The 19099-nt window shown below is 41.5% G+C and overlaps 1 protein-coding gene across 2 annotated transcripts in view; it reads left to right on the top strand.

The window, feature by feature from the left end:
- The window catches only part of PDGFRA (platelet derived growth factor receptor alpha), a 36245-nt gene extending 18725 nt beyond the window's left edge, over positions 1 to 17520 (top strand). For both annotated transcript variants that reach the window (XM_065697220.1, XM_065697230.1), the window contains exons 11-23: positions 390 to 484; positions 590 to 722; positions 4816 to 4920; positions 5622 to 5732; positions 6006 to 6159; positions 7249 to 7415; positions 8560 to 8675; positions 9246 to 9368; positions 9978 to 10089; positions 11864 to 11963; positions 12085 to 12190; positions 12895 to 13130; positions 14147 to 17520. In XM_065697220.1, coding sequence (XP_065553292.1) covers positions 390 to 484; positions 590 to 722; positions 4816 to 4920; positions 5622 to 5732; positions 6006 to 6159; positions 7249 to 7415; positions 8560 to 8675; positions 9246 to 9368; positions 9978 to 10089; positions 11864 to 11963; positions 12085 to 12190; positions 12895 to 13130; positions 14147 to 14294 — 1706 coding nt within the window. In that variant the 3' untranslated portion in view covers positions 14295 to 17520. The remainder of the gene's footprint in view (positions 1 to 389; positions 485 to 589; positions 723 to 4815; positions 4921 to 5621; positions 5733 to 6005; positions 6160 to 7248; positions 7416 to 8559; positions 8676 to 9245; positions 9369 to 9977; positions 10090 to 11863; positions 11964 to 12084; positions 12191 to 12894; positions 13131 to 14146) is intronic.
- The last annotated feature ends 1579 nt before the right edge of the window (positions 17521 to 19099 follow it).

Here is a 19099-nt window from a genome sequence, read left to right as displayed (position 1 = left end):
TCAGTCTTAGCAGACAAAAATATAAATTGTTGCAGATAAAAATAACTGGAAAAGGATTTTTTTCCACCCCGGGATACCTGAGTATGAGGCATTCTACAGGTCTTTAAAGTGCATCTGTTTTTCACTTGTTCTGTGGTTCCATGATTCATTTTATCATTTTATGGCCACTGGCTATGGGACATTCTTCTGGATGATCTCTTCATTTGGTTTTGAAACAGGAAGACAGAGCAGCTCTGGGCTTGGGAAGACTTCACAGTCACCAGCCTCAGGAGCTGCTCCTGTCACATCTGCAGAACATGGGAACTGCAATGATAGGGGAGGGGGGTGTCTTATGTGTGTCATGTTCCCTGTGGCTCAGGAGAAAAATGCGGTCTGTCTTTTCTCCACAGCCTTGCGATCGGAACTGACAGTGGCTGCTGCGGTCTTAGTGCTGTTAGTGATTGTGATTATTTCACTGATTGTCTTGGTCATCATATGGAAACAGGTAATGTGGAAAAATAGCTCAGCATCTGAGTCCTGCTGGGTTTTGATCTGCTCTGGGGTCAGGCACAGGACTAACGGTTGGTTTTACATTCAATGTGCTTTGCAGAAGCCGAGGTATGAGATAAGATGGAGAGTTATTGAGTCTATCAGCCCTGATGGCCATGAATACATTTATGTGGATCCAATGCAACTGCCTTATGACTCCAGATGGGAGTTTCCTCGAGATGGGTTAGTGCTTGGTAAGTTTCCTCTACAGGCCTAATCTCATCCTACTCTGAGGAGAAAGACAATTCAGGACAACTCTGAGGTCTCTGCTACTAGGATTTGCAATGTTAGATATGGCCATGAAGTCCAGAGCCTCTCTGTACCTGTCCTCAGTTTTTCGTCTGCATCCTCTTCTCCTACAATGGTGTCAGCCTTGAGCTCCTTGTGCTAGTGTCTTCCATCCCTCAGTTCCAGCTCTCCTCCACATGCCTTGTGTGCAGCGCCCACCCCCACATGGCTTTGGGGGCCTCTCCCAGCGTTAAATGCCCTCTTCAACACTCACTTCTGCTAAGGCACTCACAAGAAGTGCATCAGCATTTTTAATTTGCAAGACATTTATATACTTGTATGCAGAGGCTGAGGGAAATCTGCAAGTAGTTATGTAGTTTTATTAAAAGTAAGTTTTAAATTATTACTCAGCACTGTGCCCATATGAGTGCTGAGTAACTGCATAACTTATTTTTGTGGGTACTGTCCTTCCTATCCCTTCTGTTTCCTTGCTTTGTTATTCCTCCTTTGGAGTTCATACAGAATTCGATTATAATTGCTTCTTCAGGGCTGGTCCAGTCTGTCACTCGTACCAATCGAAAAGTGTAATGATTATAAACAATTTTACTGTTCTATCCAGTCACTGCTTTAAACATAGAAGCTTTCCCTCTCTTGGAGGTATCTGTGCACCAAGTTATATCATTGAATACAGAAGAAGAAGACAAAATATATTTGCTGTTTGATATATTTTAAGGAAAATAGTCTCCTGGTGTAGTTCCCCTTCCCCATTACAGAGAAAGAATTGATGCTAATTCTTGAAAAAAGCAGCACAAAAACTTCTGGTTCAGGAATGATGTCCTTTAATTAAATTCATATTGCTAACTGAAAACTAGAAAAGGGTGAATATTTAATGGAATTATTTTATGACCCAGACTTTAATTATATGCCTAAATAGGATTTGTCATATCTGAGTTGTTAACAGACCACCACTGTGACTTTGTCTCCCTCTGACTCATGAGCACAAGACTGCCTTTATTCCTTCCTGTTTACGAGTACATTCAGGATAGTCAGTGCTTTAAAAACTAATGCTACATGTCCTTTCGACAATCTGGATTGTACAAGCATTCTTCATGACACGGTTAACATTTACCCACTGGCGGTTTTGCCATGTGAAATGTTTGCTGGTGTTTTTCTTGTTTGTGGGGCTGATAATTCCGGTTTGTGTGGGTTTTCTCTTGTCGAAGTGGGAGATTACACCAAAGTAATTGCACCTTCAGCTCAGGGAGGCTCTGAAGCAGGATACAAACCCATTTGGCTCAGCCAGACAAGCATTTCCCGTCCTTGCTGTGTAAGCCAGCTGGCATTTATTTGTTTTTCTAGCTAGTAGTGCCTGGAGTGCAGTGCTGTGTTAACTGCCAACTTTGAACATTGGCTGGATGGAGTTTCAATTGGTAAATTTGGGTTACAGTGCAAATTTCCCTTTGCTATCACCCCTCCACGATGCATGTAGTGTGCTGCTGTTGAAAGTGCTCAGCAGCCAGTGCAAGACTGTGGGATGAGTAACAGAGTGAAAAATGTGATAACACAGTGTGCTGCTTGAATGCCACTGCCTTCTCCTGGCTCTGCTGAGAAGTCGTTTGGTCCCAGCAGGACCTGGACCTCCTCCTTTGGCTGAGATGGCAGAGGGCACAGCCTTTTGAGGAGCAGAGTCTGAGTGCTGGTGGTTTTCAGGATCTTGGGGTGGCTGTAGAGAGAGGGCAGAAATGCTCCCATTGCCCCCAGCAAGGCACCCATTTGTTCTGATGGATGTAAGAAAATGGAATGCTGGTCTGACACAGAATCAGACCCATCCGTGCTTGCAAAAGGCAAGTTAAGATTCAAGATGCACAGCATTTAGGGATGTGATACCTAATTTCTCATGAATCTAGACACTGGATGGAGATTTTGAGGCTTGTCACTTGTTTGGCTTTCAAAATAGACCAAGAAAGTTAAAGCTTAATTTAGGCTAGGCTAATCATCCCAGTTCAGCTTTAGTCAAAGAAACATTCGGTTGAAGAGGCTGTGTCTGGAACAAATTGACAGGCTTCACCTTTGTATTTGTGTTCCCCGAGCAGAATAGCGCCTCTCTGACAGGCTCAGCAGATGGGTAAGAGAGGCTGAAACAGCTCTCACCCCCAGGTGCTGTTTCCCCACTAGCTGGAGGAGCCTTGAGCTGCTGCTGTCTTTGCATGGTCCCTCTGTGGCAGAGAAGCAGCTCTGCTCCTCCGGTGAACAGATCACAGTGGTGCCATTAGACTAAGAAAAGTAAACACACGCTATCATTTTGGGCTCTATTGAGGACATCAAGAATGTGGTGGCATTACAGATGCCTCCAGCTCTCGAACAGTCAGCTCCCACCTGACTCCAAATTTCAAGTGTAAAACATATGAGGCTTAAGCTATGTCTGTGGAGAGGGGCGAAAAGGGGAAATAGCAGTGACTATTCCCTGCCACGCCGGAAGCGCTCTCACTGTCTCCGTGTGTGCCCTGGCTCAGCAGAGGTGAAGGAGAGGGAGATGTGTGCCTCGTGCTCAGCTGACAATATGGTTTGGGGAGGAATTGGTTTGTGAAGACAAGAAGATCAAGGAGCATCAGCAAATGCCATTGCATTCTGAAGGGCTGCATCCTGCCATATGGCTCCCAGACCTTTGGTCTGAAAAGTTTCTGGGACCAAATTTTGGTCTCAGGTTGTTTGAATTAGTCTGAAATTTAGAGGACAGCTTTCTCACATCCTGATTGGGAAGAATAATGTTTGGAGCACAGGAATCTTGAAAAGACATTGCATAGTTTTTGTGTACATGACAAACTACACTGTCATAGCCTTGGAGAGGTTCTTCAGTGGTAACCCAGCTAAGCATTTTTAACCATTTCTTGTGCTTGTTAATGATGTAGACATTGTTTGGCTGAAAATATGTAAAAAAGCATATATATAATAAAAGTGGGGGCTGTAGCTAGAGGATAACACAAACATACAACCTTGCATGTCAGATAACACCTTCAGAAGCATAAAATACGGCCAGTTCGAATTGCAAATGAACATCAAAGACAAAATGCCATCTATCTCCATAGTAAAAGTCACTACTTATTTTTTCTGTTCTGGAAGTTAAAAAGCAACATAGCATAAGATAGAGAGCTTATGAGGAATATGGAGATATCCAGGCATCTGGAGCTCATATACGGGTTGGTTCACTGAGTAAGTGTTGCCTTCATGAACTTGCTTTTCAATACGGAAACTATGAAATATAGTATTTTTGAGTATGGATGTGCAGTTCATATTTCTCTAAAGGCTCGCTCAATCTGCATGCAGTTCTGCACACTGTATCCATATCAGGAGACAGGAAATGGTAATCCCAATTTTTTGTCTAAATTGATTTGTGGGAAGAGTAAACATTAGCCGTTTCATTACAGACCTTGGAAATTCACAGTAAAATTTATTCCAGCATATGAAGCACACTTGCACATTAAACTTCAGAGAAGTTTCCCCTCATATGTGATCAACATGTATTTCAGCTTCTTGCAGATTACTGATGGTCCTGCTTGTCTATTTCTACATGTGCTGTTGGTGTGATTTACTCTATCTTACTGCTAGACATACCCAGGCTTGATATAACAACCCAAAACTGCAGCTAAGGAGTCCAATTCAGATTTCTAAGTAAAGGACACAACTGTATTGCAGCCCGGTGCTGACTGAGGCAGAGAGGTCAACTTAAACCTAGAAGAGTCAATGATTAGAAAGGATAAAGTGAGCATGGCAGGACACAGTAAAAGATTAATTTAAATGAGTTGTGTGCTCATGTATAGGCAGATGTACTCCTGATGTTTGCTTGCTTGCTTTTATTTAAGACTTGTACTTAATGACAGCATTTCATATTTGCTTTTTCTGCTTAACAATGGTAATAACAGTAATTCCAGTCTGGCTAAGTGAGTGTGCTCTTTCCAGAGTACATTTGTATTTCTCTACAACCAGTAGAGGAATAGCAGCAGGAAATGAGGTGAATTGCTGTTACTTTCTGAAATAAATAATGGTTTCCCTTGTGTTCAGGTCGAATCCTTGGTTCTGGTGCATTTGGAAAAGTAGTCGAGGGGACTGCATATGGATTGAGTCGCTCTCAACCAGTGATGAAAGTAGCTGTGAAAATGCTGAAACGTAAGTTGTCACAGTTCCATTTCCCAAGGTAGGTAGGGCATGTTTCCACAGGGTTGTTGAAGCATTGCTTGTGTATAAATAGGTTCTCCATATCTGAAGTTGAAAATAAACTATGGAATGACTGAAGTTTAATATTATGCTTTAGATTGCTTCATGGTATTTCAACATTGAAAATGCCCGGGCTTCTGAAAACATCCAAAGTTTGGTTTTAGCTGTATGGATCATAGCAGCCATAATAACTCAGCAAGTTGAGAAAAAGATAAAATAACCACGAATATCTGTGAACAAATGACAGCTACACAATAAAGGAGAATTAGGCAGGTCTTGTGTGAGAATCTTCAGCTGACTGAAGATTTCCCAGTTCATGACGGCAGAGAATCTGATGCAGTGATTCTTGAGAAACCTTGAGGAGCTTGATTGTGTTGAAATGAGCACCTTGTAAAGTGCTTCTGTGCCTCCTGGGCAACCCACTGTACCCCTGCAAAGGGACAAACAGACTGGGTCAGCTACTGAGCTGCATCAAGTGATTAGTGATTTGTGACTCCTCTCCAAGCCTAAGAGAGCCTTTTGTCGAGTAAAAGACAGTCTTCTTCAAGAAACCATGGTAGCAATGCTCTAATGAGGCAAGCAAGGGGAAATCGTTTGTTACTGTGAAAAAGGTGGTTGCTCCCACTGAGTGACTGGTGTGTTTTTTCCTACAGCTACAGCTAGATCCAGTGAGAAACAGGCACTCATGTCTGAACTGAAGATAATGACACATCTTGGCCCCCACCTGAATATTGTGAATCTGCTTGGAGCTTGTACAAAATCAGGTGGGTTTGGCTGACAGAATGGAGGTGTGCTGTGGAGCCCTCATTCACTGTTGGACAAACACACACATTTCAAGTAAAGAATTTAACAATAAATATAAACAAATAAAAGGTTTTACAAACCTGCTTGATATTGGGCAGTAGGTACAGTCATAACTTAGTAAATAAAAATGTACTAACCCACAATACTTTTTATGTTTTATATTCTATTTTCTACTGGGTTTAGAGGGTTTTTTAATTATAATTTTAATGCATTATTTTGCTTTATTTCACCAGGTCCTATTTACATCATTACTGAATACTGCTTTTATGGTGATTTGGTGAACTATCTGCATAAGAACAGGGACAATTTCCTGAACCGACACCCAGAGAAGCCAAAGAAAGATTTGGATATCTTTGGGATGAACCCAGCTGATGAAAGCACAAGAAGGTGGGGGAAAAAAAAGTATGAACTACAACACAAGGAAATGTCATTACAAACACTCCATTTGTTTCATTTATTGCTTCAAAACCCTCCCTAATTTTTCTCATTAGGCTTTTATTTACCAGGTTTCATAGATCTGTAAAGGTTTCAATACTTTTTTTTCAGTCTCCCTGACATGCGTCTTGGATCCATGTTTCCCCTGTGTAGAATGCCTGCAATCCCAGGATTGCCATTGGTTCTCCATCGACATCCTGAGGTCCCCAAACCAATTCCTATTAATAACGCATGGCCCAAAGTTTTTACAGAAAAGAGGAACCTTTTGCCCTTACACAATCTTAAAAAGTAAAGTGCAACTATCTGTTTTCTTTGTTTCCCTGCTTGGGGAATTTCTACTGTCTAAAGCTTCTTCCCTTCAAGCAACCTGACAGAGCTTGTTCTCCAAGCTCAAGTACTCTCCTTTATCTATCAATGGCTTCGCCAGTCTCAATAGTTTCCTTCTGGTTAATGTTCATCCCCCAGCTTTTTCCAGATGACAAAGGAAGCTTGTCATCATACATTCAGCGATAAAGCAGTGTCATAAAATTAGCCAGGATTTAGAAGGTGAATGGAGATTCCTTCAAAAAATCGCTCAGGCAAATAGCTCAACTGACTCAGTAGCTCAGTACAGCCAGGACGATTCACCTGAGCATGGGTTTCTTCAGAAGGACTGGATTAGATGCAAACTGTCTGGGTGAATAAATTACATCTATCATTTGGAATACCTTTAACTAAAAGCCCAAGCAATAGTAATACTTGAATTCAGTGGGATTTTCAGATGTTAGACAATATATGCTTGCATACCTGACTCTTTTCAAAAGGGCAGGTTCAAAACACTTGACTACAGTGATACCTGGTGACATGGACTAATATGTGATAATACACAGTTATGTTACAGTACATGATCTTCATGTATTTCCTACCAAGAAACCAGCTCTTATATTTCACAGCAACACAATTGTACACTATAAGAGAACTGTTAGATCTACAGGATGCTGTGGCAGGGAAGTCACCTCGACACCCCTCACTGATACACCTTTCTTTTTTTTCCAATTTCAGTTATGTGATATTATCATTTGAAAACACTGGAGAATACATGGACATGAAACAGGCTGATGCCACTCAGTATGTGCCAATGCTGGAAAGGAAGGAGGGCTCTAAATACTCTGATATTCAGAGATCTGTGTATGATAGGCCTGCTTCATATAAGAAGAAATCTATGTCAGGTAATATAGAATTTTCTCTTTTGCATACATCATTAATACAAATAGTTCTTATATACATGCATAGCTTGTTTTTGTTCTCTATGAACATAAGCTGTTCTTCTGTGTTCCGCAAGTGTGCAAACTATATAAGCTATAAAATAAAAGCTGATGCTTGTGTTCTTCTTTATGCTCTGGAAATAGAAATGCATGCTCCTGGAGCAAAAGGGATCCTGTCAGGTATTTGCTTCTATGCTGAAATGCTCTGCAACAGGGCTGTAGGCATTCTTTAGAGGTAGTGATTCTATCAGTCCTGTAGTTTGCAAGATTTTGAGCAATAACAGTGAACGACAATAATAGTAATTCGTATTGCTCTGTTTCCACTTACGTTTCACATTAACTGACACTTAGCAAGTGCAGAACACTCCCAAATACTTTCCTGGATTATGTAATGAAGATAATGAATTCATCCTATCCCCTGGTCCTGTTCTCAGAAACCAAATATGCTTTGCTTTAAAAATAGGCGCTGTCCTTTCTGCCTCTAGGCCTCAGAAGCTGAACCATCTCCAGTCCCAGATTTACATCTCAGACTAATGTACTCATGTTGTGCCCTAGGACAGTTGGGGTAAATGAATCACTGAATTCTGACTGGGTTTTTTTTCTGACATCTTTCATGAAAAAATAAGAACTGTTGCCATAGAATTCCTGACCCTTCCTGCTGGTATTGGATTAGTCCCCGTGAATACTTGCTGGGAAACATAACAGTGTTCAGCAAAAGTAAACGGATAAGAATGTACATGCATGCACGAAAACCTAACGAAGGCACCACCTGTAAATAAATGTTTTTGTACCACACGCTGAGTGTTGTAAACAACCTCTGTAACACTTCAGTGAGCCTTTTAACTTCACTTTTTCCTGCAGTTCTCTGAGGAAAAAAAATACAGACAGGAGAAAACCCAAAACCTGTATTTAATACTGGTTGTTTTTAAAAATCCAGTATGTGTCAGTGACGGATGCAGACATTAAAAGTGGTTAGTTATTATGAAAAGACTGGTTTGGTCATGGTACTCTGTTAAAATCATCAGCTTAGGATCATGATAGGTAGGGGGAAATGGGTGCTGCGTTCACACTCTGCAGCACAAACACATTTTTCTCTCTTTTTCAATAGAATCAGAAGTCAAAAACCTTCTTTCAGATGACAGTTCGGAGGGCCTCAGCCTACTGGATTTGCTGAGCTTCACCTACCAGGTTGCACGGGGAATGGAATTCCTGGCTTCTAAAAATGTAAGTAAATAAAAAATCACACAAAATTGAAGAAAGTGCAAAAAAGTCTTTGACTCCAACTGCGGTTTTTAACTTAGCTTCTGAAAACACCACATAATATAATATTCTTTTTGGGGTTGTAGACAGCTTTCTTACTTGCTTGGCAACTGGCATCACCATGGTTAGAAAAATCAAAACAGCAGCCAGTCCTCTTCTCCTGTTGCAGCCATGGCATTTATGGAGTCAGAGTGCCAGAGATGGTGGTGGATCTAGGCAGGGTCTGGGTGGAGGGTCCATAAAGCCACAGACCAGCATGGTCAGAAATGTAGACATATCATTAGTACATGATGGGTACAAAGGGAAAGGCTGGCATCATTTTGTCCCCTCTCCACTACAACGCGTCTGCATGAGCCCTCACTGGTTCTGAGGACTGGTGCCTCCTTGCCTCTGTTAGCAGGTGCCTGTTCAGTAGAAGACCTTCTTAAAACTGTGCCTAGAAATTCAACAGGTCTTTTTTCAGAGATCTTTGCAAAGGAAATGGCCCTCGTGGAACTAGCACGTCCTTGAACAACTTCATTTCTCTTCATACAGTGTGTGCACCGTGACTTGGCAGCTCGTAATGTCCTCCTGGCTCAAGGAAAAATCGTGAAGATCTGTGACTTTGGGCTGGCTAGAGACATCATGCATGATTCCAACTATGTCTCCAAGGGCAGCGTATGTACTTCTTAACCTCCTGAGCTCTGTTTTAATTGAAATGAGAAATGTCAGTTTTAAATGCTGTTCGATGTTCTTGCCATTCAGTGCTGGTTACACTAATTAGCCCTTGGGATGAACGCTCCTGAGAACAATTTTTCTTCAGTTTATTAATTCCTGTAACTTTTGTAAATCCACTTTGAAGCCAAAAAGTACTTGGCCACACTTTGTACTTCACAGGCTGATATTTTAACTGTCAAGTTTTGTGACTGGATAAATTACCAAGGAGTTGTCAATATGATATGGAGAGTAGTGACACGTCTATCAATGATACAGACTAGATCAGCAGTGCCAGCTTTTGTATCATACCTTCAATCAGCTTGGTCCTTTGCTAGTGATAAAATGAATAAAGTTACTGCTTAATTAGTTTCTATGGGGAGCAAATAGTAGCATTGCTTATAATCCTGGTACATCTGTGTTATATTGAATTAAAAACAAACACTAACCAGGTTAACACAGCTTTCCTTATTAGAGGGAAGTTAATCCTGGCTATGAAACAACAATTGTAATTAGAAGCACTTCTTTAATGACTAATCTGTGCTGTTTGGGGTTCCTTTCTTTTTGCTCCAGACTTTCCTCCCAGTAAAATGGATGGCACCTGAAAGCATTTTTGACAATCTGTACACAACATTAAGTGATGTCTGGTCTTATGGCATTCTGCTGTGGGAAATATTTTCTCTTGGTATGTACTGTGAACACTTTCTTATGTGTACTGATTAAGCTTTTTCAGTTCAAGCTGTTCTACATAAAGTATTTAAAATTCTACAGTAAAAATGTATGTGTGAATCAACTGTTAGCTATTCTTCTATATGGGGTTTCAGATCTCAGCGTTGGGTGTGAAGTGAAATTTCCATACTCTCCCAAAGTACTCTTTAGATTCTTTTCCTGCAAGATATATGTTTTTCTTGCTAGAAAACTCAAAACAATGAATGAAAAGATTTTGTGGAAAAAAAATGGGTGTGCTGGCTAGGATGGATTTTCTGGCTAACATGAGAAGGAACATGTTTCCCCCTTGCAAGGGGGTGCCTGGGGCTGCAGCCCAGCCCAGTGGCTGGTTTGAAACAGTCTCTTATATGTTTCTTAGTCCCATTACTGAATGAAAACAAATGTCAATCTTCTGGGATACTGATTTCTCATTTCCAGGTCAGCACCGTTCACACAGTCGGTTTATGGCAGCGTAAAGTGGTTATGACAATGCATAGCAGTTACAGACAATGTACAGTTCCCAGCTGGAAAGAGCCAGGGAACGGCCTGGCTCTTTCCTCAGCCTCATTAATTAGCCTCCCAGGCAGGTGGCTGGCCTGCTTCAGTAAGTGTACATTGCCCAGATTTATTCTCAGCAGAATTAATCACGCCTGTATGGCATCTACTACTGCCCTACGGCAACCCCAAGCCTAATGTTATTTTCAAGATTGTCATATAGCTGCTTCTCAGAAAACAGCAGTTCCAGCATTTATGGCATTGATTACTGTAATCTCTGGGCATCATAGCATGCTGTAATAACCATTCCCTGGCATCTCTGAGTGGCATGTGATTGCCATCGGAAAGCCCTGGAACTAAGGCAAGGCGAAGCCTGTGCTTGACTGCCTTACCATTAAGGAAGGTTCTGAAGCCCAGTTTTAGGTGAAAATTCTGCTTTTGAAAGGGCTGAGGTTTCTGGAATAACAATATAGTGTGCCTCTGCCACCAAAGAAAGATGATCTTCCTTGGAAAGAAAAACATATGCTCAGAAGTATTTCTTAGGAAGGTCAACTTTGGCATCTTGCTGCAACACTGACTTCAGCCTGAATGATCCACATCAGTGGCAACTAAGCTTGAGTGCAATGGTCTGTATGCTACGGCCCCAAACGATCACTTAGTTGTATCAGCTCAGGTGCCACATCCAAACTTTCCAACTACCCATGTACCTGACAGGTTAGCTGCTGTCTAAAGCTAGTTGCCAGGTGGGAACACATGGGTATGGAGGGACTGGCTCATACTAAGGCTTTGCCCTTACAACTGGGATGAGACGAGTAACTTGGGCCATGACACTCTCAGCTGTCATGCAGGTGCCAAAGGCAGTAAAACCTGATAAAGCAAGTGATTTGCCTAAGGTTGCACAGAAAATCAGTGGCAGAGCAGAGCCATGATCCCATATATGCCAAATGTGGGCTGACGACCTGATCCAGGTGTCATCCAAACCCTGTGCACAGTAAACACATTCTATAAACACTGTAAAGGTATTTTTTTTCTAAGCAGTACCTACTTGAGTCTTTCCTAGCTAATGTTTTGCATCAGGCACTAATGTCCTGAAGACAATAGCTCTGATATGAAGCATTGGCTACAAAAGATTAATTTGATGGCATAAAAAATTATGGTGTTAACATATTTTGACATGAACAGCAAGAGAGTATTTAGAAACTCTGCCATAGACAGTCAAGTATAGATTAGTATATTTTCTTCTCTTTAATCTGCAGGTGGCACACCATATCCTGGCATGATGGTCGATTCTACTTTCTACAATAAGATCAAGAGTGGATACCGAATGGCCAAACCTGATCATGCTACGAATGAAGTGTATGTGTGCATTGGGCTTTTCCACACCTGGCTAGTCTCCAGACAATTTTTGCTTTAGTTTCTGTTTGTCTACTCACTTTCTTTTATCAGTTGGTTAAATTGGTTTCCATCTTATCTGCAGGTATGAGATCATGGTGAAGTGCTGGAACAGTGAGCCAGAAAAAAGACCTTCTTTTTACCATTTGAGTGAAATTGTGGAGAGCTTGTTGCCTGGAGAGTACAAAAAGGTTTGCTCTTTGGAATTTTCCCTGTTTCCTGTCCTCTGTTTCAGAGGGAATTGCAAGCGTTCCAACCATGAAAGCCATGAGCACTGAACTGGTTCATAGTAATCTATGTGAATTATGTGATTTGGACAGGCACATTGCATGTTTTTGCATGCAAGCTTACTGAGAGAAGCACTTCTGCAGTATTAAAGTTCTGCAGTATTAACTAGGAAGCAGACCTCTCCATTTCTATTTAAATCCTACTAACTCAATTTTTCTACTAGAGGATGGGTTTTATATATTCTCACCGGATTTTCTAGGCAGTGATTCTAGAAAAGCGATTTATCGGCCCATGTGTATAATCTCCCTATCTCCTTCTTTGGACCCTTACACCGCCAGGTTTTCCCCTTATACTTCTAATACCTCTGCTTTGCCTGCCTCATCATTCAGTGTTTCATTTTCCTGCCTACCTTCACTCCCTTCCCCTTCCCCCGCCTTCTTTCACACCTATCAGTCTGCTTTGTGCTGTCGCACTCACTCCTGCATCATCTAAAACTTATGTGTCACTTCTCCCTCCAAATCATTTGAAGATGCTGGGTTTCTCTATCCAGTGTTGTTGGCTCATAGGGCAGAACATTTCCTGGGCTAATGAATCACAGCTACCCATCTGAAGAAAGACAGCCTCAGTGAACAGTGTGTAATGAGGGCTTTGAAATGAATATTTTCAGAGCTATGAAAAGATTCACCTGGACTTCCTGAAGAGTGATCACCCAGCTGTCACACGCATGAGAGGGGAATGTGACAATGCTTACATTGGTGTCACCTACAAGAATGAAGACAAGCTAAAGGACAGGGAGAGCGGATTTGATGAGCAGAGGCTGAGTGCTGACAGCGGTTACATCATCCCTCTGCCTGACATTGACCCTGTTTCTGAAGATGAGCTTGGCAAAAGGAACAGGCACAGGTAGGAGCAGTTTACAGATCATGCAGCTCATAGTCATCGTTTGAGTTCATGTTTGACAACGTGAATTAACAATTTTTAGCATCTTACTCCATGAATATTTTCCTCAGCTCTCTTGAAACTCCTTGTTGGGAAGGTGCCATGTAAATATGGTAGTATGACTGGCAGCAATGTTTTCAATGGGAAAAATGTAATTCCACCTCTTTTGTGACTGCCAGTGGGAGGGGACTGTTGGTAGGGCACTCCTGTGTGTCCTGGGGACTCCATTGTTAGCTTGGCCAAGTTGCAGTGGCTGGCTGGTGGCTCTGTAGGCACATTTTGCAACACATCTTGCCCCTACAGCTCAATGCCTTGGAGCTGCATATGGGATCTCAAATGGTTGATTTGTTCTATCTGGGACCACTACAAAATCTGGAATAAGTTGTTTTTAATACCAGTCTTCCAGGGTATTCTTTTCTTTGACAGCAGGGTATCCAGGACTTTTTACTGCTCTCTTGTCAGTTTGCATGACCGATTCCACTAGAGCACTGCACTGTGTAACCTTACTTTTTTATTTGATTTGTTTAATTCAGCACTGAATTCATAGTATATAAATTAACAATCTAGAAACTTCTTTTTTGGTATTTTTGTACAATTTTCGAGAAGGGGATGAGTAAGTCCCTAAGAAGCACTATACACATTAAGATTTATTACCTCTCTCTTATTATCTGTTATTTTATTTTCACCTGACCTCCCTACATGTACCAAAGTGACCTATTGTCACAGCATCATCATCAAGCTATTTTTCTAACAGAAAGTGCTTGGAGAAACCTATATGCAACCTGCTCCTTTGAATTCCGAAGTGGTTCATTACTTTTGAAATACAAGATGTGTTATGTCCTAAGAATACGCTATCAGTCATCTAAGATTGTGCTGTGTGTTAGAAGCATGTGGGGAGGTAGTGTTCAGTCCTGCGAGAGACTGGAGTACTTAACCACATTTGCCCTGTATGTTATTTCTGAGGTGTTTGTCTCTTCTAGTTCCCAGACATCTGAAGAAAGTGCCATTGAGACTGGTTCCAGTAGCTCCACCTTCATCAAGAGAGAGGACGAGACCATTGAGGACATTGACATGATGGATGACATAGGGATTGACTCCTCAGACCTGGTGGAGGACAGCTTCCTGTAACCCCACAGACACCTTCCAGCTCTGCACACGAGGAAGATTGTCGTGTCATCTGTAGAATTCTGCTCCACAGAGAAAACCACTTTATTGCAATGCCACAGATGTGAAGAGGTGGATTTGTACAGAGAAACTCCTGGTAATGGGCAGAGAAATCATCCTGAGTGAAAGAAAGAGACATGTCGAAGAGGGATTTTTAGTTTTGCTTCTTGCAGTACTTCAGTAGCATCTCAGTGTTGTTTGCCATTTGAACTGGTAGGAGGATGAAGGAAAAGGCCACAAACAGACAAGTTTTGTGTTTCAAGGGCATTCATGTGACTTTGATGTATCAAATTTCCACTGCAGCAATACTTCGCCATTGTAATTATGTAAATAACTGTCTACTCAAGGATCTTCTGAGGTGCACACTGAACATACGCCATGGATTTTAGAAGAGATCACTCATGAATTTTGTGTACTTCCTCAATCTTAATGTCAGCTGCTGTTGAACTATCATGTGAACTGAAGAACGTACTAAAACCACTTTTGGACCAGAAAGGTCTAAAACCACAAGGGACTCACCGGTACTACAAAACATGTTACTTTTTACCATTAATGCAAGTAAATGGGAATAATAATAATAATAATAATAATAATAATTAAAACCCAGTCTATAATAGGTGTTAGAAACCTAGTAAGCCTTTATTAACTATAGAAGATAGCTGTTTTCAAGATAATACCACTACTGTTTTCAGTGACACTAAATGTATATTTTACAATTCATTGTCCTTCAGTATAAAACACAATCTCAAGAAACATTTTTAAGTACAAGGAAAAAATTTATGACCTGAAAAAGATGGTAACCATTCTGGTTAGCTAAAACTAGTTTAACATGGAGAAAAATCTGCTATTTTGTTTTCTATCATGAGCTAATTAGCTTTTCTAATCAGCTATACTACAAGCAATTATTGTCCTCTGATTAAATGAGGTTCTAAATATTTAAATGTTAAAAAAAAAGAAGAAAAAGTTATGCCAGATTTCCAAGATGCTGGAGAATAGAAGTTTATGATAAACCAGCAGCAACGTCCCACTGTTATCATTTTATTTCATGGGTACTCAAAAGAAATCTTATCCTGGGGTTAGCTGTGAAGAATTGGTTTGATCTTTGAACTGTTCAAAGAACAAAGACATCTCTCCCAGTCTGGAACTCAAGTTTAAATAAGCAGAAATAATTCTGCAGCAAATATTCTTGTCTTAGTTTTCAGGTTTAAACAGAAATAGAAAACTTTATTATCTTTGTCGACTGTAACTGCAAATTGTAATTGCTTCCAAGAGCGTTTTTTTTGGAAGAAAGAGCATCAAAATGAATGTGCTCTCAGCCTGCAATACTTGGTTTTTTTGACACCACTTCGGAGAACAAATTATTACAGTTACTGCTATCACTGTACAATGTGTTATTGAGATATGATGCTTTGGAAGACTTACATGTGAAAAATGGTACATCACTGAGAAGGGCCCCATCCTTTCTGGTGCTCAGCTTTCAAACTTAACCTTAATTCATTGTGATGAGCATCTCGCAGGACACACTCAGCCTCTGGCCTGACACAACCAATGCAGTGCAAACTCATCCCTGTGTTGCAGTATTTTTCCTAGGAAGTGTAAAAGACGGACCAGCAGCTACTGACAGAACATGCTGCCACGTTAAACTACAGTTTAACTTGAAATGGCCCTTAGAAAAGCTACGCAACTCCCCTTGGTTTCACTTGTGGACAGTTGTGGATCAGATGAAAGCAAATGTAATATTCTCAGTGTTACAGGCAAATAATTCTGGGTCTGGGTTTCAAAATGTCACCTGGCTGAGGCCACGTACAAGCATACAACTGATATCAAAACAGAACCTGAAGCAAGGTACTCGCATTTTCAACCCTGATAAAGGACGACAATCAGAAGGAACCATGAGTGATGGCACATCTGCTATTTCTTGCAGTCAACAAATCAAGACCTGAAATACAAGACCTGTAATACCTGGGAGCTATGCTTCAGCCAAACACATCATTGAACTCTGTACGGGGACAACTGTGAAACATAAAGACTCTTTGATACAGCCAGATGAGACAATGCAAAGCCTCCCTCCATCTATAAACTATGAAATGAGAAAACACAAATTGTCTATTTGATATCCCAGATATCTGAAAGGCCACTTGAGACCACACATGCCTTAATTTGCATATGTAGTCATTACAATTACATATTCAAAGTAGGCAAACAATTTCACCTGCATTTTTTGCACATGGCCGAGGGTTCTTCAGGGTTTGAAATCAGCCGCAGCATGTTTTATTATCCTAGTTACTGGAATCTAAAGACATTTTCATGTCGTATCCCCTTCCCCTCACCAGTTTCATTCTGTATCTCCCAGTGCATCTCCAGTGGCGCTAGACCCATGCGGTGGAAGTGAACCAGCTGGCTCACTTTCTGATGCATGGTAATGTTAATTCTCCATCCTGTCATGAGTATTGTATAGATGAACTGCATCTGTGCCAGGGTCTAGCCAAACCCAGCTCACTGCAGGCTTGGAATCAGATAAAATGGCCTGGAAACTGGAATAAGAAGCAGAGGAAGAGAGGGGATTTACTAGAGAGGGAGAGATGTGAAAGGATGATTTGTTTAGTTTTACACTATTATCAGTATCACAGACTTTTTGTTTTATGGCTTAATTTTTGAGAAGCCACTGGAAGAGATATTCCCAAACCTTTCATTACAGTAATTGTATAATGACAATCAATGTTTGTTAGCCTATGAAACACAGCTTTTGATTTGGAATGGCCAACCAATACCTTAAAGTGTGGTCTGCAACTTGTACAAAATGGTCCTAATACATGATGAAGGACGTGAGATATGGTGATGTTATACATCAATATGTATATAAGTATTTTTATATAGACTTTTAGAATACTGCCAAAACATTTATGACAGCTATATCACTGCCTTTGTTTATATTTTTTTTTTACTGTGATATATTCCACAGGCACGTTAACTGTTGCACTTTGAATGTCCAAAAGTTATATTTTAGAATAATAAAAAAGGAAGTGTTTCCAAAATGGTGGCTGTTGTGAAATGTTTGAAAAAGGGTGAACTGGCCTGAGTGATGGTAGGCACAAAATGTATTTCAAAAATGCCCCTGTTGATATTTTGTCTTTGAAAAAAGTCCTGTAAATTAAGATCTCTATATTTCAATAAATGATATATAATTTAAGGATATGTGAGGGGTCTATACTCACTTATTGAGAGATGATTATAGAGAATCAGTCTTGCTTGGGGCTTTTTTTCCCCAAAAAAGATTTCGGTTAATTGAGTGCTCTGCAAAGCCATCGGGATGCAATGACAAGGAGGTCCCTGAGTCCTTCTGGTGGTCGTAGCAGTGAAGTGCCTCCAGCAAATCACCTGCACAGCGAGTGACATCTGTGAGGAGCTATGCTGTCCCCCAAACTATGGCAGATGCAGTGCTCCAGCCATGCTCCTGCTGCCCGGAGCAGAGCATGTGCCTCTGCATGAGATGAAACCCTTCCTGACCTTGGCACTATGTGTGCTGCGGAGACAGATGCCTGCTGGTCTGCACACACTGAGGAAAGGGATGACATGGGATGCAAACAGATGTGTTGTGCTGCATGTCTGCAACGTACATTCTCTGCTGTTTCTGTCTCCACTGTGCAGCAAATGGCTTTATGCAAGGATTGCTTTTAACAAGGTACTGTACTATGACTTGCGTCAGTCCTTAGCCCAAAGCTTTTGATAATTAGAGGTTTGAAATGGCCATGGTTTCTCTGCCTCTGGTTGACGCTGAGCTCACTTTCTTTATGAATCAAACCAGATTTTTCCCATGGTTCTGTGCTTCACATTAATTAATTTTACACCGTGGATGTAACTGAATGTGAAATTGAGATGAATTGCAAGATTTCAACCTGAAAACAGTTTAACTATCAGCTGTGCTTCCTGCAGCAGAGCCTGTCCTGATTTGCCACTGGGAGCCAGGAAAGGCTGGCTGTGGGAAAACCTTATGAACAGCCAGGTTAGCAACTGCCTGTCCATGGAGAGGTCACTTGTTAAAACCCGCTTGGAGATGAACTCTCCATATAACACCTCCCCCTCCATCACCACTTCCTTTCAAAGCAAACCTGCTCCTTGCTCCAAACAGCATGCAGCAGTCTGGGCCTTTGCCTTAGATAAGAGTCGGAGCAGGTTGCCTCTCCTTTGTGTCCTTGCCAAAGAGGAATCTTTATCCTACAACACTGAACGAACACACAACACTTCCTGCCACCCCGGGGGTTCAGGAAAGAGCCGTGGCAGCACTTGGGTCCTTATGTCTGTCCTGCTTGGTTGTGCACCTGCTCTTCTGGAAGCTCAGCAGCTGCGTGAGACATGAGGACTGATGGACCCCTGACTCTTGATGTGCATGGCAATGGGTGGTGGCACCACCATCTCCCTCTGTGCAAGAGCCTTCAGCTGGCTACAGAGCTCAGAACGAGTTCTGCATTCTCTTCTTCCCCTTCACAGAGCAGGAATGCAATCTTATGAATATAGGGTATGGCTGTGTGCCTGTGAGCACGTGTGTTTATGCTGGAGAGCATGGATGGTGAGTGTCTCACCCTCCTGCTGAAGTAGATCCATTTTGGGCAAAAGCATAACCCTTCTTTCTACTGGTAACCACAGCGTGGGTGTCCAGTGGGAGTCATGCTCATTGTCTCGCTCCCTGTCTCAAGGCCTCTGCAAGTATTTGGCCTGAAAAGTCCCCAGGGAGTGCACTGGCACATGGCAGAGGCAGTCTGGCCAGGATA

Source organism: Lathamus discolor, chromosome 1 (genome assembly GCF_037157495.1).
Source record: "Lathamus discolor isolate bLatDis1 chromosome 1, bLatDis1.hap1, whole genome shotgun sequence".
Taxonomy (NCBI): domain Eukaryota; kingdom Metazoa; phylum Chordata; class Aves; order Psittaciformes; family Psittacidae; genus Lathamus; species Lathamus discolor.
The sequence above is the reverse complement of the archived record's forward strand: the minus strand, read 5'-3'. Positions and strand labels throughout refer to the sequence as shown.